The sequence below is a fragment of the Eurypyga helias genome, unplaced genomic scaffold (genome assembly GCF_000690775.1).
Source record: "Eurypyga helias isolate BGI_N326 unplaced genomic scaffold, ASM69077v1 scaffold5958, whole genome shotgun sequence".
Taxonomy (NCBI): domain Eukaryota; kingdom Metazoa; phylum Chordata; class Aves; order Eurypygiformes; family Eurypygidae; genus Eurypyga; species Eurypyga helias.
Window position 1 is genome coordinate 22,907 of NW_010269023.1, and position 27,860 is coordinate 50,766.

General features: G+C 38.7%; 1 protein-coding gene across 1 annotated transcript in view; it reads left to right on the plus strand.

Annotated features, from left to right (window-relative positions):
• The window catches only part of LOC104514319 (NADP-dependent malic enzyme-like), a 105,409-nt gene that overhangs the window by 9,341 nt on the left and 68,208 nt on the right, over positions 1–27,860 (plus strand). The window contains exons 3-4 of the mRNA XM_010157961.1: positions 23,344–23,419; positions 25,456–25,617. Of these exons, the coding sequence (XP_010156263.1) occupies positions 23,344–23,419; positions 25,456–25,617 (238 nt within the window). The remainder of the gene's footprint in view (positions 1–23,343; positions 23,420–25,455; positions 25,618–27,860) is intronic.

The window sequence follows — 27,860 nt, forward strand, 5'->3', positions numbered from 1 at the left end:
ATGAGCATCACTCTGTAAGTGGAGAGACACAGCTTGCAACAGCAATTGGAACAACCCACCAGCCCCCTTTAGGGATTTTTAGACTGCTGAGCCCCATTCTTCAGTCTGATCCTAAGCACACTCAAGATGAGAGGGAAGAATCTTGATTTGGGAGGTAGGGACAGGGAGAGGGAAGTTGAGTTTTTGGTTTTGGTTTCCCCCCCCCCCCCCCCCCAATGTTACAGCGAACTTTTGTCTGCAGAGGATTTGAAAAGATGCCCTAAATCTTTCTCCATCTAGATATTAAGGGTGAAATCCTAGTTCACATTGCTCTGCCACTAACAAATTTATGGATCTGTACAGTTAACTTGAAACAAATTACACTAGTGCCATGCAGTTAGCACAAATACACTGAGAAACAGGGACTTCTGCATTCTCCATGATGCAACTAAGCCACTCCTCAGCCTCTCTTTTAATAAAGAATGAGTAGACTGAAACCTTATGGATTTGTTTTAATCATTAATGTGTATCACCCCAAGCTTACATTTTATTTTCCTTTTAACGGTGCATATAAATAACATTGTACTAACTCTCTGTGTTCCCGGTGGATTTTCCACTGGTCTACTTTGAAAAGCTTGTTACTCTGGCACATAGATAGTGAGCTTCCATTCTGATGATATATTTAGCTATTCTGAACAGTGACAGTGATGATCCAAGTGCCCCTTGAGCGTCCTGATATTTGTATGTTCTTGAAAAGTACAGATTTATTTACTAATACTGTAATGAAGTCTGGTGTTTTGGTGTGGGTTTTTTTCTTTTTTTTTTTTTTTTAGGAAAGTGTTCATTTCCTTATTGAAAATGAGCAAATTCAAGGCAGATTATACTACTTGGATAATTTCTTTCCCTTATCATTTCACTTAAAACATATGTAGCTTTATATGACACTCCATAATTTGGTAATTCAGACTGTGTTTTCACTGCAGTTGAGCTGATAATGAATGATGTTTTAAAGATTAAATGATGTTTTAACAGATGTGTCTTTTGATATTCAGTTCTTGTATTCTTGAGCTACTGAAGTCAGCCTTGGCTATATTCAGCTGTCTGCTGCTTCCCCAACTGCATGTGTGCTTTTTATGTGAGACTGACTGTCTGGGGAGATGTGCAAGATATTTATAAATGTCTGTTTTATTTCTAGTCCTGCTGGAATGCATGACTACTTTCAAATAAGTGTTTTAATGACTCATTTAAGTAAAGATGGCTGCAAAACATGTGCAGTCGTCTTCTGCCTAATAAGGATCCCATAAATATTTTTTTCTTAAGAACAAAATGTCATCTGTGAAGCCTGATGTTTACTGTTCCCTGTAACATTGCCAACTGTACGTTATCTCACTACCTGCTCTTACCTTCCCACACCACCCAGCTGATGCCAGTGTTCATTTAGAGGTCTTGGAGGAAAGGACTGAAAAGATCTTGGCCTTTGACAGACTCTTTGCTACTTAAAAAATACCTACACTTTGTGATCTTCCAGTCTGCTCTGTTACAGAGAGCTGCATTTTTCTAAGAAAAACCTTTTCTAAATTGGGAATTAAAAATAAACATTTAATTTAACATACAGAAGGAGAAAAGGAGTAAAAGAGATAAAATCTAGTTCATTCTATACATTCTCATATTTTGTATTAGGTTTTTTTTTTTTAGTTGTTACAATTCAGGAAAATGGTATGGTCTTATCACACATTAAATAAGGTCTTATCTCTAAGAACTGCATGTGTCTGTTTTATACCAACTCATATCTAAATGCTATCTTTACTGATAAATGAATGCTTCTCTTCTGGATTTTTTCAGAAGAGAAGCATTTTTTATTTTTATTACTGTCTCTTTCCACAGCTCAGAAAATGTTTGATATTTCATAGTTAAACAAAGATCATATTAGAAACAGACTTTTTTATATAGGTAAATAAGTTAGAAATTACTCAATTGCTGCAGATCATATTATCACACTGGAAGTGGCAAGGCAATGTCTTATTATTTAGTTTAAATCTGTAAGGTTTTTTTCATAATCAGTTAGATATACTTATGTTGTGAAGTGAGTTTGAAGTCCCTGGCTCACAAGTTATGTCTTCAGGCAAGGAATAATGTAAATTAATTTAGAGTTAAAAAATAGGTATATCATGGGATTATTAAATGAGATCATCTTCTGTGACTCCCTTACATGTTTTTAGATGACTGTATGGGCTCACATGATGTGCTTACAGTTACAGAAGGACGCTGTGACTCAAGCGAGATGTTTTATATCCTGAAGCTGTATTTTGCAATTATAGAATAAACATTCGTGGCTGACCAGCTGACCTGATTAAGCAACATTTCTCAAGAGAACCAGCTGCAAAGTAACTTGACTCACTAGTTTGAAGCTTGTCTGGATAATCAACGGGTTTTTTTAAATTTAAAACTCAAAGTTGCATTACTTGCTGTGAATATTCAGCTTAAAAATCCACCAGTTTAATGAATAAGAGCATTATTCTAGAAATAAATAGTACAGATCTGATAGCAGATCTGTAACATGCACCTAACTACACCACACAGTTACAGAAACGTAATTTAGAAGACCAGTCTCTCTGTTCTTCCTCACAAGCATTGAGGAGGAGGAGGGAAGAAGGAGGCTTCTCCAGATGCTAGGTCAGAGAAGGAATTTGGACCTGTGCAGATAAAAGCTTTAAAGGCTTATGCTGGGAATGTAACAGATTTGTGGCTTTATTGCAGTGATTATGCTATCATTAAGAGCATTATCTCAGGATCTCTATGAGGTCACTTTTTTGGTGCAGAATTTCTATCCATGATTTAAAAACTAATTCCTAAAGTAAAAATTCTTCAGTTGCACAAAGCGTGTACATCCATATGACAACTTTCGCTGACTTACCAAGAGACAATCTATCCCTATACATGGATTTCTGAAATATAACAGTTCTTTCAATTGCTTTATTCATCCCAAAAGAATAAACATGGGAAAGTTCAATGGAAATTTCATCTAGGAATCCAAAGTCAACTTTTTACATTGTATAGAGAACACCCAGGAGTTTAAGGTTCTTGTGTAAACTCAGCATTCAGAGAGGGGAGGAAAAGTTGCCAAGTATTGCTATGCTGGAGACTTTGGATGTTGTTAAAATGTTAGGTGACTGTTTATGTATTTCCATTCCTAGAAGGAAAAGCCATTTCAAACCAAATATGAACAAAGCAAGCTCTGGTAACTATTGCAGCCACACAGGCATGGCAAAGTGCCTCTGAAATAACTTCCCAATGCAGTCAGACGCTGTCAAGCTGACTAGGAACCATTTTTAAAACAGCTATATTGAAACTGGTGCTGCATATTGAAGATGGAGATGCAATCTCTTAAAAGGCAAAGTATGTGAGCCTTAGCTTTGAAGTGATTTTTTTTTCTTTTTTACAGATACAAGCAGATCTTGTTCAGCAAAGTGTTCTCACAGCAGTTTTCTTCTGTAATAATTCTTTCAACTCTGTTTTTCTTGTTTTCCTGCCTCACAAATGACATAGCATATCTAGAACTCTCTTACTTGCCCAAAGTCTAAGGAAGATTACATTTTTAATTTACTTTTGATAAGTATTTTAAAATGTGTTTGGTTTAGCTCTTTTAATATGCTTAGAGGTCTCTTGGACCGTCTTTACTATCAACTTTTCAGAAGGTCGTTTATCACTTCAAATACTCACTTTGTAAGTGCTGATATTATACCGGACTGCATCCTCACTGACGTGCGTGACTGACTCAGCACATACAAACTTGAGTGCGGTTCCTTTCCTCACATTCCTCAGAGGGAGTGTATTTATTGACATTTGTTGTGTGTGTTTGCATTCAGAGTGGTTCACATGCACTGTGTTGAATACAAGTGCTGCAAGTGTGAGTTCTTTTTTTGTTGACATAGTAATGTTTACATATTGAGATCATCAGCTGCAAGATAGCATCACTTTTTAATAAAGAAAATGAGAGAATAGGGAAATGCTTCTTTCCTGTAAGAGAACTTAGAAAATGTTAGACCTTGGCAGTAGAAGTTGCAGTCTGTTTGCCAGCACAAGGTTTATCCTGCAGTACGCTTCATAATTTTTTTTTTTGGTGGTTTTTAATTAGGCTTTCATTGGAATCTGAATTCTTCTTTTCTTTAATTGAATTGGATGTCTTTGCCATCCAAGTCTCTTCAGAAACCAGATTTGACTTACAGGAGGCCAAAAACTTGTCAAGTACTCCTGGATCACATGAGTCAAAGTTCAGTACGTGGTTCTTCTTCGTGACTGTCTCACCCACAGATATGTGGTATTTTCTTGACTGAGACCAGAAGTTCTGGATTCATTTCACCTAACTTCTTCACCAGTATAACTGCCCTCTTAGATTTTTTTTTTTTCGACCCATCTAAATATTTTTTTCCAAATAAGATATATAGTTTTAAGAGACTTTATTAATCAAATTGGGTGGAGAAGCACTGGAACAGGTTGCCCAGAGAAGCTGTGGATGCCCCATCCCTGGAAGTGTTCAAGGCCAGGCTGGATGAGGCTTTGAGCAACCTGGTCTAGTGGAAGGTGTCCCTGCCCATGTCAGGGGGGTTGGAACTAGATGATCTTCAAGGTCCCTTCCAACCCAAACCATTCTGTGATGCTGTGAAATTGTTAGTATGGATAATCATCTTAACTTGGTTAAAACTGATTATTTGCAACATAAAATTATATTTAAAAGATGTAAAAAAGCGGAGTTATTTTTCCTAGTATTTTTCTTTCTCTGAAAACTATGCAGAATTTTTATCTGGAAGTGGAAAAAAAAAAAAGGTGTGGGTGTTTTTTTTAACCAATCTTTTGTAAGGGCGGGATCATTAAGGCAGTCTCTGAAACCAAAATGTGTTGCTATAAAGACATCATAAACAGCAAAATGTTTAATTGAAAATAGCCTGTTGGAGCGTTGTTCTCTACCAGGCACTGGTGTGGGTTGTGTGTCTCAGGCTCAGGTGATCAGTTACTCTGTGATATTGTGACAGAGAATTGGCGTGGCTGTAGCATTTCTTCTCATTTTGGACAGTTTATTGATGATTTCAAAAGCCCGGTGATGATGGCAGTTGCAGCCCCTCACCAAGCACTTCTGAAATATGTGTGACTGTCATTTTCACTTTTGCCTCTTGTGAAGCTGATAATGGTTGACACTTCCCAGACAGCTTTGCGTCTTCTTTTTTGTATAGCCTTTCCTCTGAATTCAAGCACCATGACATCCTCTGACACCCAGTAATTCTACTCTTTGGCATGGTTCTGTTCTGCTCTGTTACCTTCATCAAGCTAAAATCTTAGCTTAGCGCACTGTTGCTTCCTTGGCTCAAAAGGAAGGCTAATAGGTACTCCTAGCATAACATTTGTCCTGCTCTGAAAAGTTGGAAAAGGAGAATCGGCACAGTGTGAGAGCATTGCATTCCTCTCTTCTAGACTGTCTTCTAGAAACATGCTGCACTGGGCTGTGCCCAAGGTGTGTGCAGCTTGGTCTGTCAGCAGCCAGTAGCACTGCTGCAGGGGAAGGTGTGAGAATCTTGCATAGAAGATGTCAGTCGGCCTCGTTTTGGTCTTAGAGTGGTCTGTGAATGTTAAGCCAATTTCTTATTCTAAGAAACAGATGAATGAAAAAAAAACCCCGTTATATCTTGATTTTTGAAAGCATTAAGATATTCTTTAGGTTATATGTATGTAAACAACTGGTATCTTTTGAACTGTGTTATATTTATGGCTTTTGGTAATATTTTGGCAATAAGTTTCACCATTTAGTTATAGCGTGAATTTTTTTTTTAATTAAACTTGCACCTTAGAATAAAATGATGAATAATTAGCCTATGCTAAGCTATATATAGTCCTGACCTAGCATTATGAAATATAATGTCCTCCATGCAGTGCTATCTTTTTTTATGTACTTGATGTTTGCATGTAGTAATTACCATCCTTCCCCACTGCTGTATGTATTTGCAGAAGTCACCCTTCAAGCTGTTCTTTCATTTATTCTTGTCTGAACTGGAGCTTTAACTATTATTAGCCTCTTTGTACTCTCACGGGCTGCATAGATGATTTCTCATGCAGGTAATCTTCTAGGGGCTTTTCATCATGGTCATAAAAGCAGCTTTGTCCTAACACACATCACGAGCATGGAATTTCTGGCTTTCAGATTTAAGTTTGTACTTCTTGACGGTGCATTGCTCTGTTTTTTCTGGAGGGAGTACATCTGGGCTGTGAGCAGGAGGAAATGAGGCCATCCCTACTCAAAACATGAGTCTCTCAAAATGTTTGGCATCAGTCTGTGTTTGGTCGTTTTCTTTCCCCTCTTAGCACAGTCTTCTGAGGAAGATAGCTGGCAAGCATCAGGGCCCTTCTGCGGTGCCATCCTTGGTGTCTTCTGTGCAAGAATGCCAAAACTATCATACTATCCATACCTGTCTCTGTTTCCTTGTCCACTTCCTTCACACCATCCTGGGCATTTTCAGGGGATGTCTGGCCTCATTTGGTTTGTGCTGTTATTTTGCACACATTTCCACCATCTCTTGTGTGAGACAAGAACAGAAAGTTCTCCCTCCTCCACAAATTTAGAGGACTCAAACTTACCTTTTCCAAGGATATCTGCACTCTGAGCCGATAGGGACTTACAGTTCCATGGGTTTTGACATATGGTGATTATCTTCCTTGTTATGCATCCTACTAAGGGTCCTCTGAAACAGGGTTGTTTCTTACTGATGCTTTTCACCACAGTAGAAAGACAGTTTGTGTGATGGTTATTAATGCAGAGGGCTTATTAGACTTTTCTTGTTTGGTTTGCTGAAACAGTCATCTTGTGGATCTACATGCAGAAGACTCGACAGAAATTACATGATCCCAAGTTAAATGTCTTTCACTCTGACTAATCTTTTCTCTCTAGTGCCAATACCACATAAAAGGTAGGCTATATTCTTTTCAACTAATAAATTATATAATTGCATTTTTTAAATAGCAATATTATTTTGGCAAGTTGTAGTTTCATATCAATCACTAGGACTTGTACTAATATATAACCATGTTACTCTTCAAAATCTTCCTTTTTTCCTGATTTTTAGAGATATTTTGACTGTGCACCAGTCCACAATACTGCCTTCTGCTTACAAGCTTCCAGACTTTCCAAAGTAGTATGTTCCTTAATGAAATGTACTTTAAGGGCAGAGATTTAATTTTCACACCTAGACTTGGCCAAAGACTTGTGAGCAACATTGAAGTATCAGGTAATCCAGTACAGGAAAGGTCTACTCATTGGTTCTGTCCTAGACTATTCAAGCAATATTTATCTATCAAAATTTTCCCCTCATGCAACAGCCTCTGTCAACCTGCCAGATTTATACAGCCCCTTAATTTTCAACATCATTTGGTCCCTAAAGCAAACCTTTTAAGAGTCACTTGCTTCAGTAAGAGAGCCATAACATTCCTTAGTTCAACACTTTTTCGTGGACAGACTATCAAATCCCATGCAATGTCTGCAAATGGATGTTACTTCATCTTTACCTCTTGTGAAACATGATAGGTGTAGTTGCCTCCCTTCTGGACTTGGTGGGCTTTGGACAGCCCTTAAGTTGTGACCTGCAGCTGACAGTAGTTTACATTTACATTTAGGACAACATAGACAACTGACAGCTTGTGCCACATGGAACAAACAGGATGGTCCAAGATTTTTCAGGTGTCTGATCAGCCTTTGGAACAGGAACTTGAATTTTCATTTTTCAGGTGTCTGATCAGCCTTTGGAACAGGAACTTGAATTTTCATTTTTCAGGTGTCTGATCAGCCTTTGGAACAGGAACTTGAATTTTCAGTTTCTCTTATTATCGTTCAGATAATTTTAATCTTTAGGAGCATACCTAAAGTAATAATAAATATGTTTCTGCTGTAGTCTGTTGGCCCATATTTTGCTGCAGGACTCTGGTCACCACATTGCTGCCTGTGACATATGTGCTAGTTTACTCCCAGGCTTCTCTCTAGAGTAATGCAACTGATTTGCTGCAGGATGTGAGCTAAATCTCTCAGTGGTTCTTCATGACTGTCTCTCACACACAGGTATGTAGTATTTTCTTGATATTCTTGATAGCAGAATCCAGCCAGAAATGGTAAAGTTCAGAACTACTTTATTTGTGGAGAATGAATGGTCTAGGTTTTGGTGAAAAGAGATTAGGAAGGGAGGAGAAGCTACAGCTTGCTTATTGAGCCTGTTGTGCACACCTTCAGTTCTAGGCAGACCTTAACCTTTTAGACCGATAAAAAACCCCGTCCTTTTAGAAGACTTAAATGTTACTTTGTGGTGCGCTGAGATGTCCAAAGGAAGTCTTATCGATGAACAGGGACCACAACTGCACGGAGTCTATGAAGTAGTTAAATGGCTTTCAATCAATAAGTGTTATTTGTTGCATGACTAGAGTCAGCTGATGGTTCTCAGCTGTGACTTCTGTGCTGAGTGTTCCTGTACTAGACACCGGTAGTAATGAATGCTTAACATTTACGTTGAACCTGCTGTTGCTGAGAAGTTACGAAGTTTGTTTGCATTTTGGATGGCAGTCCTTCAGTTTTTATAAAAGTGACTATTCTGAAACCCTCATAGGGGAGTTAGCACTCCCCCAGGGCAAGCACTGCTTATTAGGGTGCATTTACACATGGAGAAGTGCTTAATGGAAGAAGACCTGCTACTCTTCTGTAGCTGTTAGCTGCTCTCATAGATGTGAAGTGTGTGCACTTACAGGCTTTCCTCTCATGCTTGTGTGTGCTATTTAAACTTGCAATTCATTGTTTGGGAAGTTCTAAGAGAAAAGTGCATGCTGCTTTCTCCTATCCTAGGGCTATGTGTGAAAGGGAAAGGACTTGTTTCTGGGTATCAACACGATGAAAAAGAACTAGCATTGCTGCATGTGCCTACAGATAGGTATCACCAGCAACAGGAGTGTATGTGTCGGTAACATGAGCATGTAGCGATGAAATATTACAGGTGGCTGATAAGCATTTAATGTGGTTTTTTGGGTTTGGGTTTTTTTTTTTTTCATTCTGAGATCATCTTAGAGATAGAGGAATCCTACTCCCTGCCTCTATGCAGAGAGCTTTTTCCAAGTCCCAAGTAATTCCCATTGCTATGTCCTGATGTTGCAAAACGAGGTACCAGTAGTTTTTCAGATGAGAAACCAGTGACTTGGAAACACTACAGTGCTTTGTTAGCTCATTCTGTATACATCCAAGCCTGTGTCCAGAGGACGTTTTCCTTTAGGGGTGTGCTTACAATGGAATTTCTCCAGCTCTCATTTTCTGTACATTTGTTGCACGTCCTTTGGCACCACCCAAATCCCCTGCTTACACATTCAGCAGCTTCTCTGTCAACTCTCATTATTCAGCAGTCCGACGCTGTCCCATTGTTGCATTTCCAGTATAAGATACAGTAGCTTCAAAAAAAACCCAAACACTTATTCCTGTAACTGTACTTGAAGTCCAAAACAGGAAGGAAAAACCTCAGAAATAATCACTCTTAAGTTTGCAGTACGTTAGATATTCTAACAGTTTTCTGTCTCTGTCTAGAAGCTTTCTAAATAGATAAATACTCAGGTCTTACGATGGAAGACTGAAAATGAAGAGAAGGCATGAAGATTTTTAGCCTTTAAGAGCATAATAATGGGATGATTATGTGTTTTAATGTATCTTGTGTTTAGCTATATTTCTGGCTAGATGTTTTTAGTCTGGGAGATTTTTACACACTGCTTTTGAGACAGCCATATGCCCCTGCAGATATGAGGCTTTTGGGAAAGGCAAGAGACAAACGTTTTGGGATAGAAATGAATCCTTTTCTTTCTTGCGTGGCACTTCCATCCTTTTTAGCAAAGTTTTAAAACTTTATACAACTGTTGTCTTATGTGTGCTATTCCAGAAAAAGTGTCAGTAGTGTAAATTATAATAAACAAAATAAACGTAGAAAGACCAGGTCATAATAACTTTACTAGATCTGTCGTAGAGTAGTGTTAACATAGTGTAATTTGCTGTTGGGTGGAAAAAGGTTAGTGAGTAACTCCCTGAGTAAGTGGTGGCATATTAAGTCAGTTCTACTTTGTATAAGGACCTTCTTCTGCTAATGAGTATTAAGTAATTAAACTACATGGAGAAAAACTGTGGGGTTTTTGTTGTTGTTTTGTTTGGAGTTTTGGGTTTTTTTTTACAAAACACCTGTAGGTGTATGAGAGGCTGCTGGGAATATAGGTCAAATACATATCATAGAATCATAGAATGGTTTGGGTTGGAAGCCAGAGGTAGACATTGATGCAGAAGGCATAAATATATGGGCAGAAATAAGGATGGACTCCAAGGAACCATGTACTGAGAAATATTAAAAAAAAAAAAAAAAAGGAATGCAAGCTTCAGTTTGTACTGAATGAGAACCTATACCTTTCACACAAAGATGGTCAAAAGGTCAAAAGCCAGCTCTCATTTTTGCTTCTTTATTCCCAAAGTGACTACACTTAACTTGAATTTATGTTCAGTCTTACAAAAAAGGGAATTTATGTTCAGTCTTACAAAAAAGGGAATTTAAGGGACCTCAGAACTTTTAGTGTACTCTAAGGAAATCAACTGCTTTTTTGGGCTTTTTGGTGGACGCATGTTCTGTCTAGGGGAACAGCTTACTGGTGCTGAGATGAAACTCTAATGTAGCTTACAGCAACAGCAGCACATCTCAGTTTACAGAAGTTCACCGTATTATGGCAGCTTTCTCATATAGAGGGTATTTTTTAGTTCCTTTTAACTTTTCTCCTGCAGTTCTTTAGATTTATTGTAAGCATATACAAATGTACAGGTTTGCTGCGCTGTATGGCAGGTTGTTCATGCTACCAGTTTCAGGCAACAGTGTGTCTTTGAGAGTTTTCCTTAGCCATCCAGAATGAGCTCCTTTAAATGTGACATGTAGATGTTTGCTTCTGAAAATGAAAACAAACAGCACTGATTGCTTTCTGTTTATTTAATTAAGGTTTATTCACAAATAACTAGAATATGAGCATGGGGGATTTGTGATTCTCAAGTAAATAGCGTATCTATAAAGATTTCTATGCCTTATGGTGTTTTTTTTCTGCAAGCAGTGTGCCTATTTCTATTTTCACTTTGCCACTTGACATAGAATGTAAAATACTCCAGTGCATGCACTGAAATGAGCTGCTTCTTGAGGATGGTTGTAACTTCAGTCATTTGATGAGTGGTTGGTACGTTACATTCAAGCTTTGCAGTGAAACAGATGTTGCCTTTGAAAAATGACTGCAAGTATGTCCTATAGATTTTCGTAGAATCATAGAGTGGTTTGGGTCAGAAGGGACCTTAAAGGTCATCTAGTTCCACCCCCTCTGCCATGTGCAGGGACACCTTCCACTAGAGGAGCATTTCAATGGCCGTGTCCTTAGAAAAGCCTGTGCCTCTCTTTGACATTGGAGTTGAGCCTTTGAGTCCCTTGACTGGGTAGGAAGCTCACAAATAATGTTTCAGAAACCCTTCTACTGTGACTGCTAGCTGATGCTTTTTGTATACCTCCATCACCCAATAAGATTGCTTCTGTGATTCCTTGCTACGTCCATTCCGTATCCTGTGCTGCTTTGTTTCATGTAGGTATATAGTAAAGGCTGGCAATAATATCAGCCGTTCATGTTGGCCAATATCATTGCATGCTGCATTTTTCCCCAAAGTGTTAATATGGACTTTATGAAATGAAAAACTTTACATGGGTTCATGACTGAATTTATATAAAATAGAGGGAAAGTACAAGACCACTTGCCTCTAATGGATGAGGTTAATTTTTATGACAGTATGCCATATATATTCCAGATGTTTAATGCTTAAAATGTTACCTTGGGGTTCCATCTAGTATATATTTTATGATAAAGGCTTCTAGTAATTTTTAATTGAGTCAGAAAATCACTATTTTATTCTTAAATCTATTCAGTTCCCTATAGTTAAATACAAATTATACAGACAATATAAATACACTTTCCTGGGGTCTTCTGGTAAAATTTTAATACTTTTTCCATGAGTGAATTTCAGAGAAGAACTGGTATGTTGGAATTTCGTTACCATCAGATAGAAAGACTTAAAAATAATCATATGAGCCTCTCAGTTTCGCTGTCTGAGACAGAGCTGGACCTGCAGCTTTTTTCCCATGTTAAAAGCTGTTGTTGGACACAGTCCTAAAAATTTTGTCTATCTCGTACATTCATGCGTGTTGTAAATGTAACAGGAAAAAAGAGCAGAAATAATGTTCCTGATCATGTTGTTTGCATTTTTTCTATTTTTAAGGTTTATGTTTTTGAAAATGGACAATATGAACATAAAAGATGAAGCTTTGCTATAGGAATGGTAATTGCAACAAATTGGTTAAAATTGAGAGCCCAAAAGAGAACAATTGGGTATGGGATGGATGCCTAACCTTTCCTATGCTGAGGACCTACTACCTCAGTGCTTTTTTGGAGTTTAGACAAAATTGATGCATATTTTGACCAGTTCTTGTAATACTCTGTTTAATTTGCTAAAACATTTTCGCTTAAGGTCTGTGTTTTAAAATTATTGAGGTTTTAACTAAGATTGTAACTAAGGAGTTTTCAGTCGTTACATGCTTTTTAAAGATGAGTGTTTCAATAAGTCAAACACTTTGGTTTGGAATGTAGTCAGGCTTAGTTCTGGTTTCTAGAAAGTTTTTATGGATATGTGTGACCTGATAAAAACATTATAGTTAAAGGTACTTCAGGTTTTAGGTTTCATAAGAAATGTGCCAAATGGTGTTACCAAGCTATTCAATGATCCCAACCATTAAAATAAGAACAAAAGGGAAATGGGCAGAATACCAATTAAAAAAAAAAAATCATAATTACTAGATTGTTATGGTGAGAATAATGCCATATCCAAATAATTGGAATTTAAATTAAGTGCAAAACAAGTCTCATTGTCACTAGACAATAATTTGTAAACAACAATTTCATATTTAAATGTGAGGGAGAAAACTTTGCTAGCCTGAGAAGTCACTTCTGTGATGGGATTACTTGTTAGCAGAGAAACTTTTGTTACTCCAAAGCGCTAACTGGGGCCAGAAATTCCCCGTCTGCTGTCAAAGCTTCTTGTCCTTCCTGGTGGCCGCCAAAGCCCAGCTTGCTGGCCATGAGGGCAGAACAACAGATGAAGTTGCCATGCATAAGCAGAATAGCTTTTGTAGTTACTGAACGTTTAACAAATGCTGTCTAAATGCCATTTCAAGAGGTGGACACCTTTCCTTTTAGGATGAGAAGTAAACTATGCCTGTTCTCTCCGCTTTGCTGATTAGAGTAGACGGAAGATGCTTGTAGTCAACACAGCACACTGTTTATTGGAAAAGTACATTTGTCACCTTCTTATAACACGTGCTTTGCTGTTAAATGCTCAGCCTTTGTGCAAACAGCTATCTAAAAACATGACACTATACATCTTGCTCAAATTTCCAGTTCTTTATCACAATAAACTGAGACTTCTTATTTTCTTGTGTTCCGGATACGGGTAACGTAGCAGCAGGTGAGCAGCAGGACGAAAGCAGGAGGAAGGAGCGTGTGTGCGGATGTGCCTTGGGAACAGGTGAGAGTGCCCTGAGGTGCCATGGCTTGTGCTCTCAGGCTGCAGGAAGCTGAATGAGGCAACATCCAGTGGGAATGCTCTTCTCTTTCCATGATGCTCCATTTTGCGATACTTTATAGATTTCCAGGCTATTCAGTAGTGGCTCAGGTCCACAAAGGCTGAGCCCAGGGTCTTGCTTGAGGATGTGGTTGCAGGGCAAAGATGGGACAGGGTCGGAATAGGAGGTGGATACATATGGACTTTGCTGGGATCTTCCCACTGGCACCTGATCCTGCAATCAGTGCTGTACTTCAAGCAGTTTGGTTGGCATCAATGGACTCATCTAATCAAAATGATGCTTGATTTCAGACCCAAGTGGTTTTTGAACACCAGTGCAGGTGTCCTTTGTGCCTCCTGCTGCTCTCTTGGGAGTTACCTTGCCTGCAGGTTTCTCTGCGCTGTGCTTGCCCTTACACTGTATAATCATAGAATCATAGAATGGTTTGGGTTGGAAGGGACCTTAAAGATCATCTAGTTCCAACACCCCTGCCATGGGCAGGGACACCTTCCACTAGACCAGGTTGCTCAAAGCCTCATCCAGCCTGGCCTTGAACACTTCCAGGGATGGGCCATCCACAGCTTCTCTGGGCAACCTGTTGCCAGGGTGGTGAGGGTGCCTCACTACCCTCTCCGTGAAGAATTTCTTCCTGATATCTAATGTAAAGCTCCCCACTTTCAATAATAGTGAGTGAAGGCTCATGTAAACCAGCCATATTAATCAAGGCAATAGATAACCTGCAGGAATATTAAAACTAGTGTGGATGAGGATCTAGAAGGGATTATTTTGTATTAGCAAGACTATACTTCTCTCTCAGATTATGCTCTGAGAGATGACTGATTCCCTGTGGGAACCCGAGAAGACTCTAGCAGGCAATAAACTCAAGCCCATCATTTTTTTTTTCTGCTTGAATAAGAAGTCTGTAAATGAGTCAGATATTAAAGTTTAAGCAGAAGGTTATTTGAATGTAATTTCTGTGAAGGATAGGAGAATAGTCTATGAAATAACTGAGGCTGAATAATTGCTTGCTTTTCAATTCAAAGGGCATTATTTTTAATCTCTTGTAGCCTGCAGTTACTAAAATAGTAAAATACTCATGCAATACCTATATTCAGTTCTATTCAAATAAAATTTCTAAGGAAGCAAATGTCCCTTTTGTAAGGATTAATAGCTCAAATAACTTCTTGGCTGTCTCATCGTTACTTCTCTTGCTCAAAGTAATGCTTGCGCTATGAACACTTGCTTGCTTTTGACCTGAGACTAAATAGTTTGTCTTAAATTGTGCAGGTGGTAAATTGGGATCTTTATTTTTTCACAGTGTTATGCCCACCTTTATGTGCTAAAATGTAGGAGGCTTATTTTCAATCACTACCTGCTGTTAGGATTTCCAGTGAAAGCAGAAATAGGTTTCTGTGGGATGCGGGTCTCAGAGGTGTCACTAAATGCCCTACGCAGACAGCTCAAACCTGAGTGAAACCACTCCACCCTGTGCCCGGATCCTCACTGGCAATCTGGTACGAATTCCACCCGGGTGCTTTCATGTCAGCCTGCCTGCCTTCTGACCTGTTAGCTGGTAGCACTGCAGCTCCTGCCATCAGGAACTGCTCGGTCACTGTGACATAAATTGAGCGGTCTCCTTGGTTCCTTTTCAGAAGATAAGGTCAGTGCTACAAATGGAAGATAGTGTCTCTTTTCAGAAGTGACTTCTTCATTAAAGTGGAAATTGAGTAGGATATGTCGTAAGAAGAAGCCTTTTTAATAAGTCTTCACTTTTGTCCTTGTTAATGGTTACTGAGAGCAAATGATGGTGATTTAAAGGTCAATGAAAACTTGCTTCAAGCAGGCTATTGTCTAAATACTGGAAATTTTCCATGTTCCGATGAGCCAGGGCAGCACAAGTTGTTGAAGTAAATAGAAGGACAGTGATCTCACTTGTTTAAGTACTTCACAGTTTAAATAACATTTAAAAGGTTTTTTAAAAAAACATCATTAGCATTGCAAGACTCCTAGTAGATAGATGGCTGATGATGTTTGTTGATGGTTCTTTAAGCAGTTAATATTGGCGTGAAATAATACAGACAGGATAGTTATTGAAGCAGACCAGTGGGTTATTTTTTGTCTTGAAAATGAATGGGCCGGGCTCTGGTAAACCATTCTCTCATTCAGAATCTTCAGATAGTTCTATTTGTGTCTATTAGAGTGTAAGTAATTAAGTTATTTATTGAGCAACTGTCAGAAGAATTTAAGTAGCTTCTGGAGGAAAACATCTCAGGCTCTTAATACACAGTATTTTTCAGTCTGCCTTTTCCTTTTCAAACACACACATCCCATTGAATTGCTGTTATGTGGTTAAGCAACAATACGTAAAAACTGATTGTCTGGATGAATGATACTTTAGGAATATAGTTAAATCAACAAATCCATGTTTTAAGAAGTGGATGTAAATAAGATATGTTTTGATATGTAGAAGATATGTACGCAAAGGAGGTGAAACACTAAGAAACACTGCTATCTAGATAGACAATAATGAGTATTTTACAGAATTGATGCAAAATGTCTGCAATGAAAAAGTCCATGAAGTGTTGCTTTTACTGTGAAGTATTCTTAATTTTCATCTGAAATAGTTTGAGGTTTCCAAAACAAAGTAGAGACTTTTGGGTTATTAGCAAAGTGACAAGCTATATTCGCTTTATGTACCATGTAAAATTGGGTTTAAAGTTTTGCTGTGTAATGCTTGCAGTGTTTTACTCAGATTATTTTAACAATGTAATGGTTTTTTTGTGATGAACGAGAGCAGTTGAGGAATTACTTCCTTCAATTGCTTTTTATTGTACAAAAGTCTGACTACTTTGCCCAGTTTTGGAGCCAGAGTTTACCCAGTTGGCATTCTGGCAAAGGGAAAGCAGGATGCCTCAAGCAGAAAGGGTTCCTTTTGCAAAAGTCTTCATACATTCGAAGAAACAATGTAAAGATTACAAATTTGGTAGCAAGAATCAGGCTGTTGGAGGTCTGGGTGAGTCCAGACTTGGAGAAAAGTAATAGGACAGCAGCCCATGTGCAGGTTTTTTCTCTTTGCCTTCAGTCTGTACTGCTGTAGGCAACTTCTCCCTTTTTTTTAACTCTCACCTGCTGTTGTGTTGCCACTTATACACTGTATGCAAGCTCTGGAGCCTGTTTCAGATGCAGAAGGGCAGATGGAGCAACGTCTGTGTGATCTGTCCCCTGCCGGGAGATGGATCAGGAGTGTTATGGCTTGCTGTGTTCAAGTTATGGAACAGCATCCCCTGGTTCTCCACTTCCCTAACCCACGTGGGGTGGAAGAGGGGACCTGAAGTCAGGCAGCCCTGGAAGTATTTGAAAATGTACCCGCTCCAACTGGGTTCTGACATGTTGTCAACCAAGGTTGCTGGAAGGAAAACACAAGGCATGGGCGAAGGGATGTCCTGCAACCCATGGGGTTGTTTGAACCAGCTCCTCTGACTGTAGTGCTACCTGGATGAGGCTCTTTGAGACACACAATGCCCAGCATCAAAGACACAAGACAGAGCCATGGACTCCAGTCAAAACTCTTGGGCAGGCCTGAGCATAGTATGGATAATGTACTTTGTGCTTGGATGTCCAGCATCTGGAGCACAAAAACTTGCTGAGGCTTGCACCAGAAAAAGTTATAATCTTTAGCTACCTACCCCACTTGTCTTATTTTTTATGACTAACATAATTATTTATTTTAAAATAATATTGTAACATCTATGCTAATAGATCCCACAGCATCTGAATCTTTATGTCGCTAGAGTTACGTGCCTTTTATTCCTCCAAACGTCATCCTTTCTTTTGTGAAAACTTATTTCCCCTAGGTTGTATTTTCAAATACCAGGCTTACAGCTGCTGTCATTCAGGTGACTTTCATCACTTCTCTGCTCTTAAGGCTAATTCACATTGTAGACTGTACCATTCTGTAAGTGCCTTGAACTTAAACTTGTCTCTGCTATGTGGATGCTATTTTTAACTGTAGGAACGATTAAAGCACTGCACTTACTAACAGGGATTGCTAAGCAGCTTTGATGGACTTGGGCACGTGAAAAATTGCTACACAGGCCACCAACCAACACTGTGTAAATAGTGCCATGAAACAGTGTTTTCAGAAGGGAGTCTTGAAATAGGACTAAATGCTGATGTGCTCCAATAGCTCAAGATGGCTGTTCAGACCCCTTGATATTATCACTTCCCTTTTACTGTAGTTATGAACACTGTATTTTTCTCTATTTTAATTATTTCCCTACGTTCGATGCCAAATTGGGCTTTTGAGTCACTATAAAAGTTCATAATGAGGTTTCCATTATTCTTTTAAGTATAGCTGACTGGAATTGTCAGATGTTAGCATCTGTCTTCCAGAATACTTGAAATCACTTTCTTCTAAAAAATAACTATTTATAATTAACCATTTAGGAAACCATATGTCAAGCATGAAATAAAACGTAATATTTATAAACTTTTTATGTCTTTTCTGGGTAGTATTTGCTTTGCTTCTTACAAACTTTTTTGTTTAAATATGGTTTGAGGATGTAGCATCTAGAAAATGTAAGGTCCAGGTTTCTTCAATACTGATGAATTCAGGATGGTCAGTAGCAGCAGCAATTTCAGTGTAAACTATTTTATTTATTGAAAGAAATCCTTGTGCATTGTAAAGTAATTTCACCCTGTACAGAGGGAAAGGTTAAAAAAAAAAAAAAAATATCTGTGAAGAGCTGCATTTCTTAAATCGGCCCATCACTTGTATTTATTAGGCCTCAGAGGTCTTGCAACGAATGTTGCTATGAAGAGGAACCTGGTAAAGTAAGATGTAATTACAAGTTCAAGCACACTTTATATGATGACAGGGGACCATCTTCAGCAGTTACAATCAGAAATATTATTTCTTGTTGAAAAAGGAGCAGACCATTCTTTTGGGGGATATAGGTACTCGTGGTTTCTAGTACAATGTTTGTATTGTACTGTGTTTTATAATTTTAACAAGAATAGGAGGGAATTTCAAGGGGGACTAGGGAAGTACTTTACTGCTCCCTACTTTATTGCAAAGTGCAGGACTTTGGAAAAGTCTAGGCGCAGAAATAAACTGAGGCTGGTCCCTGAAATTTTTTATTATTATTATTTTTAATCTCGTTGATTTAGGCTGCCTGAGGAAGTGAAGTCACCTCTGTTATAATTCTATGTACAGTTCATAATTCAAATAACAGTTTTGAACATGCAGGGTTATGAGAAAAGTTTGAACTTTTTTTCATTAAAAAATGTTTGGCATTTTCTGAGACATGCTAGATTGCCTCCTGTTGTTATTGCAAGAGGAAAGAAAAGCTTTTTCTGTGACTATGGCATATTTTTCTAAACTATGTTTTAATAGAAAATAGAGAAATGCATTGCTGGGGGAACATTACTTCCTTGAAGCATAATAAACAAATGCTCCATTTAATTCTGTTTACTTTGTTCTCAGAGATCAGAGTTCTAATAAAACACAGCCAAATTATGTGATGTAGAATGACCTCCACATAACTGGTAAAAGCTGCTACAGTGTTGTGAGGTCAGTGACCCAATAATTCCACCCTTTGTTGCCTGGATCCCTGTGTCCCAGCGTGGATGCCACCCTCACTCTTCAGGGCTCTGGTCCTAGTGGTGTTGTGACACAAAGAGACATAGTTACTTGTTTGCATAATTATTCCTCCACTGTAGTTTCATTTATTGTCTGACTATCCAAACCGGGCATGAGTAGAGGTGATCCCTTTGGCTATACTGGTATGAACCAGTGCTGAACTGAGATCTAAGTGGGGACAAGGTGAAGGAAGATGAGCCCTTTGGCATATTTGCTCAGACAAGTTCCACATAGATGTGCGTCGTGCCACGTTCAAAATGAACATACTGATTTGAAGAATCACCTGCTACTACAAGCTTCAAGTCAGGATTAAGTCACAGTTTTGCTGATTGGCCTTATAAACCTCAGCAGGTCTCAATTTGTTGCCTTGGAAGAAAAGATAGTATGTGGAAGCGAGATGTCAGTTCGAACAGAAAGGACCTCACTGTGTTGTAAAACCTACTCTTGCTTATACAGCGAGCTTGCCAGCCTGGGCTGCTCCGAAGGTCTGCACAGGAGAAACAACGCCTACTTCCCCGTGAGATGCTTTTGTTGTTAAATGTGTGAATATATGCCTGCTGAAAAACAAGCAGCGTAATCTTTTTTCTTTACAAACCCACATTTTTAAGCATTTTTTTCCATTTCTGTATCTTGCTTTTTTCTCCATATGCTGAAATGTTATTTGTCCATCTGCTGCAGCAGCCGCATCCTGAAGTGCTTTGTCAGACAGATGTGCATCATACATCTGTTGCTCTGCATCTGGCAGAGCAGATGCATGTCACTGACATGACCAGTACTTATTAGCATTATACTCAAATGGGTAATTCTGCCTCATTTCTGAACTGAAATACATATATAATTCAATGCAATTTAGACTTTATAGCTTGCTGCTTTCTTGATTCTTCTCATGGCTGTGCTATGACAGCCCAAAAATAACTATAATCATAGAATCATAGAATTGTTCTGGTTGGAAAAGACCTTTAAGAGCATCGAGTCCAGCAGCCAACCTGGCACTACCAAGTCTATCCTAAACCATGTCCCTAAGCACTACATCAGCTCGTCACTTAAATCCCTCCAGGGATGGTGACTCCTCCACCTTCCTAGGCAGCCCGTTCCAGTACCTGATAACCCTTTCTGTGAAGGAATTTATCTTAATATCCAGTCTTAACCTCTATAATCTATAATGTCTGCTAGGTAGCCAAATAGTTGGCTGCCTTGTCACCTGTCCCACTTGCAATAACCTTATGCAACTGGTGCTTTTCCTGGACATAGCATGACCTCATGGCAAGGCAAAAATGCGTAGTGCTCCTTTCTGGTGGTTTGCCTGCAGGTAGTACTGCCAGTACATTCAATCCCAAAACATGGGTTGAATATTCTTGTGGCTGATGCTGTTGCAAGCTGGGGTTCCTCTTGTGTCCTGGTGTAGCTTAAAGAAGAAGAATGCTTTAACTAAAGAAATGAAAGATTAAGAAAACATATCCAGGTAAAAGAAGAAAAGATTCTTATATCTTACCCCTAGATTTAAGGGCACAGAATATCTTCTCAGTCAAGACAATGTGTCCGGAAACATTTTACTAATCTACAGGAATAATGGAGGGGAAGGGGAGATGGAGGGGAGTGAAATATTTTCAACACGACTCTGTTTGCACTTCAGCCCCTATTTTCTATTGTTGATTAAATGTGATCCCGCTTGGACAGATTTCTAAAATATGCTTTCACTACTTATTCAAAGGGCCTTACAAATGTACTAACAAAATTCCTTCTGGAGCAGCCACCCTGCCTTTATTTCCCTCTGCCAGGGTATTTATTCCACGAAGACCTCTCTGCCCAGCTTGCAGTGAAGAGGTCGTTTAACCACACTGGGCTGGGTCGGCTCTTTAGAAAATCAATACAAAATCTTGCTTCATTTAACAAGAATCTATCAGGTCGGTGTAAATTGGAGGGCAGTGAGGAGGGGAGGGGTGATGCCTCTAGGTAGCTTTCCTCCTGCGCTCCTCGTTTTCTTTCGCACGCTCATCTCTCACGACTGATGTTCTCTGAGGCTGGCAACTTTGATAACTGTATTTTGTGATTTAACGGGTTACAGTGTTTTATGAATTGACTCACTATACAGTACCTCAGAAGGAAAGCATCAGCATGTATTTTGCATTGCTTCTTCACGCTGTTTTGCTGTTAGGGACATCTTTTTTCGGGTAGCTGGGTCACAAATGGAAGTGCTGGTAGGCTGTAAATACCACAAGTTCTGCGAAGTGCTGTCAGTAGTAACCCTCCTGCCGCTGAGGACGGTCGCATCCACTGGGGTGGAGGAGTTCATCTGCTGACAGGCGTTACTTATTAAGAAACAACCGGTAGACATAATCATCTTGCCTTGTGTGTTCGTTCTGACCGTGGGGAAGGGAAGCAGAAGGGGAATTAATTGAGAATGCCAGGATCAGAGTATTCCCAGTTATTGGGGGGGAGATGCATAAAATGAAATTTAAACAGTTAAGGACATCTAACCAGAAATGACTGGGTTTTTTTCCTTTATAAAGTGCATATATATTTTTCTTTCAGAACATGACAGTTTTTACATAATTAGCTGTTTGAAGTTGTAGTTTCTGTGTCTGAATCATTAGCTTTAAGATTAAGAAATACTTGGGATAATTGCAATATATCTTACATTGCCTTTTGTCCAAAATAATAAACTATTTCAGTTGTATCTTTTTGACGGAAAAGAGGGGAAGAAGACAAATATGAAATTAAGTATGTGTCAATATAAAAATCTATATCACGTGGTATTTTTATATATAGATCATATAATCTAATACATATGAGATATACAAACAGATGAAATTAAATATAGGTTTTGGACTCATTTTGGTGTCTTGACTAATGTACTTTAAACACTGCAGGAAATTTTTTGCTTAACTTGGAATACTTGCAGTCATATCTGACAAGCATTTCTCTGAGTTATTAGTTTTATTTGGACCCATATGGACATGTACCCGCTTCTATGAACATGGAGATACTGTAATAGACTTGGATTTTAAAGTACTATTTCAATAGTCTTTTCTAATTTTAACTTCATAATTTTTATAATGGGTGAATGGAATGATTTAGAATAATTCCACAAGACAACTCAAAAGTTGCAGACAACTGCAAAGTTTAATTACAAGAAGGCACCTTTGGCATGTACTTCTTCACTGATGTTTTCTTCGTGGCTTTTTAGAGATTGACTTTAGTGGCAGTGGTTTTCCACCATCTCAAATGAGAAAAGTACATAGAAATGGAATTAAGTTAAGTCTGGATGGGCTTGCATGTATAGCTGCAGGTCACGTAAAATAAATGAAGGATAAAATTCTGAAGAGTAGAATAAGACACTAATTGATTTTGCTTCTATAATAAATAAAGAAATGAGAATTTTACTTTTCTGACATTTTGTTTTATACTCTTCCGTATTGGTGGAATTAAAGGCCAATTTACAAATACTCTTCAAAGTAAAAATTTGGTATGCTTAGCAACACACTTTCAAATCAAAGAGATTTTCATATAGAGAAGATAATTTTCCACTTTTCTAGGTTTGAGGCATACGAATTAAATAGGCAGATGGTTTTATAATCACATAACTGAATTATCTTGCCTTTTTTTTTTTTTAGTGTAATGATGGTATATGTCTTATTTCAGGTTTTGTTCATGGATTAAAACTTTGGCCTATTCTTGTTGGTAAACGTTAGAACTGACAGAGCACTAGTAATCACTGTTACACAGTGAACACATTTTGTAGTCTGGGACAATTAACAAACACATTTAAACAGCCGAAATGCTCAGTGAGCTTTGAAATCAAACCTAGCAATTTTCAGAAATGAATCCTGCAGATTCTCACTGCTCAGTGAAGATTTACTGAGTTATATGTTTTGGACTTCTACTTAATGCAGACATTTCATCTACTTTTTCGGACAAAATTGAACACTTAATATTGAACTTTATGTATGTTGGAGACACATTTGCATAGAGTTAATTTAGTATTTCATTGTTTTATACTGAGGTGTTTAATTGTCTGTGAAAAGTGTGGGGTTTTTTTATTTGCAGAGGTCTTTTTATTACTATTCATGACCGGGGACACATCGCTACGATGCTTAAATCCTGGCCAGAAAATATCATCAAGGTAGGTTCAATTTTAAGTGCATGACAAAACTGACATTTGGTGACTTGGTTAAGATATTTTTATAAGCTTTTTATCAATTAGATTTCGGTGATACTGGAAAGGGCCTACAGGAAAGCTGGGGAGGGCTTTTTACAAGGGCCTGTAGTGACAGCACAAGGGGTAACGGGTTTAAATTGAAAGAGGGGAGGTTTAGATTGGATATCAGGAAGAAATTGTTCCCAGAGAAGGCGGTGAGGCACTGGAACGGGTTGCCCAGAGAAGCTGTGGATGCCCCATCCCTGGAAGTGTTCAAGGCCAGGCTGGATGAGGCTTTGAGCAACCTGGTCTAGTGGAAGGTGTCCCTGCCCATGGCAGGGGGGTTGGAACTAGATGATCTTTAAGGTCCCTTCCAACCCTAACCATTCTGTGATTCTATGGTATCTTAGCTCATTTTTTAAATAGAAACAATGCTGTTACAGCTAAAGTTTGAGACTTTTAAACCCTTGTTTAGCTATAGGCATCCTTTACTGATTAATTGGTCAATTACATTGAATATTATGCATCAAAGAGAACCCTGAATGTTTTTTCTGAATTTCAGTGAATCACAGAGTGGTTGAGGTAGGAAGGCCCCTCTGGAGATCATCTGGTCCATCCTCCTGCTCAATCAGGGTCAACCAGGGCAGTTTATTCAGAGCCGTGTCCAGTTGAGTTTTGAGTATCTCCAAGAGTGGAGACTCCACAAGTTCTTCTGGCAACCCTTTCTGTGTTTTCATTAATAGTTCTCCACATATGATTCCTGGTGTGTTCTCTTACAAAAAATACTAAATCTCTAACTAAAAAGGCTTGTCACAGAGTATGAGAAGGAAATTATTCTGTTGTCAGCTGCTTGCCATACTGAGCACTTCTGTTCTTTACTATAAAAACCCTTATTTATAGTGCAGTTTTGTGGGGTTGACTGAGTTCCTGTATTTCTATCAATGACAATACACTCTTCCTCATATGTGTAAGTTTTTGCTCAAGGGAGGAATACGTACATCTTTGAAGGGTAAGAACCAGGTGGCTGTAGACAGATATGTCAAAGGCCAGCAGGAGTGGCTGGCTCTGGTTCTGCTGAAAACAGCCATGACAAAATCCAGGAGTCCCGGGTTGTTCTTTTTTTGTGGATAACTTCCCTTCCAGGCCCCTCTGGAGATCATCTGGTCCATCCTCCTGCTCAATCAGGGTCAACCAGGGCAGTTTATTCAGAGCCGTGTCCAGTTGAGTTTTGAGTATCTCCAAGAGTGGAGACTCCACAAGTTCTTCTGGCAACCCTTTCTGTGTTTTCATTAATAGTTCTCCACATATGATTCCTGGTGTGTTCTCTTACAAAAAATACTAAATCTCTAACTAAAAAGGCTTGTCACAGAGTATGAGAAGGAAATTATTCTGTTGTCAGCTGCTTGCCATACTGAGCACTTCTGTTCTTTACTATAAAAACCCTTATTTATAGTGCAGTTTTGTGGGGTTGACTGAGTTCCTGTATTTCTATCAATGACAATACACTCTTCCTCATATGTGTAAGTTTTTGCTCAAGGGAGGAATACGTACATCTTTGAAGGGTAAGAACCAGGTGGCTGTAGACAGATATGTCAAAGGCCAGCAGGAGTGGCTGGCTCTGGTTCTGCTGAAAACAGCCATGACAAAATCCAGGAGTCCCGGGTTGTTCTTTTTTTGTGGATAACTTCCCTTCCTATTCTGTTTTCATACTATTGACAGATAAACGTAAGAGGGAACAATGCCAGTTCCCTTGTAATGTACTACTAAATACCTCTCTTGTGTATTCTCAAAAGTTTTATATGAAAGTCCCATTTACAGTGAAACAAGAGTCTAAAATAGTGTAACAAAACCACAGTGAAATACAATAAAACAATTCTGGGCCTTTTTTGTACTCTTGATTTCTTTGTACCTGTTGGAATTATTAACGTGAAAAATAAAAAGTTATGGTAAGAAGATAAAGGAGTACTTAGTGCATGCAAACAAAGAAGTGATTTTTACAGTGATTTTATTTCTTCCTCCAGGCTATTGTGGTGACAGATGGAGAACGTATTCTTGGTCTTGGAGACCTTGGCTGTTATGGAATGGGCATCCCAGTTGGTAAACTGGCACTTTATACGGCATGTGGAGGAGTAAAACCTCACGAGTGTCTACCAGTGATGTTGGACGTGGGAACAGATAATGAGGTAAGTTCTTTTCTGAGGTGTAATGAGTATTAGCTGTTAGAAGGGAACTATATAAAAGAGGAATTGGAAAAGGTTGTTTTTCTCTGTTGTGACATGGGCTTTGATTATGTGCAAACTAAAAAGTCATATGGAAAAAGTCTCATCCTAATGCACAGTGTAGATATATACGCATCCTAATACACAGCATAGACAGTTTTTCTAACACAAGTAGTTAAGAATGCTGTTGTTTCTAAAAATGTGCTGCATACATTGTACAAGTTAAAAAGCATTATGGGGAATTAGATATCAAGAGGAGCGGAGAATGATAAAATTGAAAATACAATTTAAGGCAGCATTCTTACTCTACTTCTGCTGCAGAATTCCTCTGCAGTAATTTCAGACATGAATTCTGTCTGTGCCCCTTGTTTTGGTGAACAGCTTGAAGCTATAGCCTGATCTGTGCTGGGAATGCATGTCTACATGCTTAGTTGTACATTGACTTCAGCTATAGAAAACACTGTAACGAAATTTCCCAAAATAAGGTCCTAGTCCTTCATAAGTGGACCGTACCTGTTTTAACTTGGCTTCCCATTTGTATGAAGTCCAGTGATTTAAAGTTGTTGAAAATTGGCTTTGTTATTTCCAGAGCTCCCGGGATTGCTAGTTAATTACTTGGCCCCTGTTCTTCCTTCTTTTTTTTCCCTGAAAGAATATTTGAATTAGTGACTCTGAATGATGTCAAATTAAATATCACCAGCAATATCATTATGCTTTAGCAGAAATGAACAAATATTATACTATAAATAATGCAAGCGTTAAACTTTATGCATCATAAATGTATCAGACATTTATGTGTGTTATAGCTAAATAAAGCATTTCTGTAGCAGTAATTTTAGCTGGGTCTTCTACATTGTTGGGTTGGGTGTATGCCTCTTTGGCTTTATACACACATCTCCACCCCTGCCCCACCGGGGTAATTTAGACAATACATCATGAAACCATTGGTGAACTGAGAAATAGCCTACTACCCTGTCTCTCTGTCCCCCTAGAACCCCCTTCTGAAAGTTGACAGACCTGTGGGATGTATCTGAACACTGTAGCACATAGCCATGACAAATTACATGCAAGTCTCATGTGCTATGAAATGGTTTCATTCCTGGTTTGAGAAGCTGAACCAGTTATCTAATCTGTTATTGAATGTTTCTAGGCATTTAGTGCATCAACTACTTCTGATACTGCAGTAGTCTTTGCATTTTGCTTTTATGCACGAGTTTCACTCTCATTTTTAATTTTACATGGCATATTATTTTGTTGATATATATGAAACATATATACACAGAGCTAAATTTACTGGTCCAAGGGACCTTAGAATAAGTAAGTTTGAATCAGTGGGAGGTTGGGTAAAGAGTAAGTTTTGTTGGGTTTTTTCAGTGCTGTAGCAGATGCAAGGAATTGCATTAGCTGACAGATCAGTGCTGTTTATGCTTATATGGGTTTTTGCAAATTTTGGGGTAAGGAAAAGTCAGCAGCATGAGCTAAATCAAGGCTGTGAATCATGGTTGGGTCATGGTCAACTCTGGAGGCAGCACAATTGCTCTTCCAGGGTTGTGCTAGACTCCACTTCAAAACGTAAATGTTTGGTGGCTTTTTCCAGTGAGCAGTGGTTGCTCAGATGTTTAAGCATTTATCTGTTGGATGTAACTGGGATTGAGACCTCTGAATTTTGCTGTAGAGTTAGGAACAGGTGAGACTCTACTGGTTTACCCATTGTCTGAAGAGACTGCACTGGTGATATTCGTTATTTGGAGCTTGGATGCAGTTCCCTGACTACTTTCTTGGAAGTTAGGGATCCTGGGGGACCAGCACCCTTAATTTCTTCCCTCTAACACCCTCCCTCTCCACCCAGCAGCATAACGTTGTTGCCTCCCTAAGGCTGGTGTTTGTGTGACCAGGTGGTGAGCTGCTGCAGAGAACTGAAATGACCAAAAAGCAATCACGTTTTGCTGGCTAAGCTGGTTATATTAGGTCAAGCTGCTGTGGTATTGCACTGCAATTCCTTATCTTAAAATCTAAACCTCTTGGACAAATAACTGTATTTTTATGCTATATTTTCTGACTCTAGCCAGGATTTTCCGTAATAAGAAACAATAGAAATCACTCTCATAACTTGAGCACATATAAATAATAATTATGCTGAACATGTTTTTTGAATTGTGCAGCTGTTTTCCATTTAGATTAGTTCCTTTTCCCTTTCTGTGGGGGCC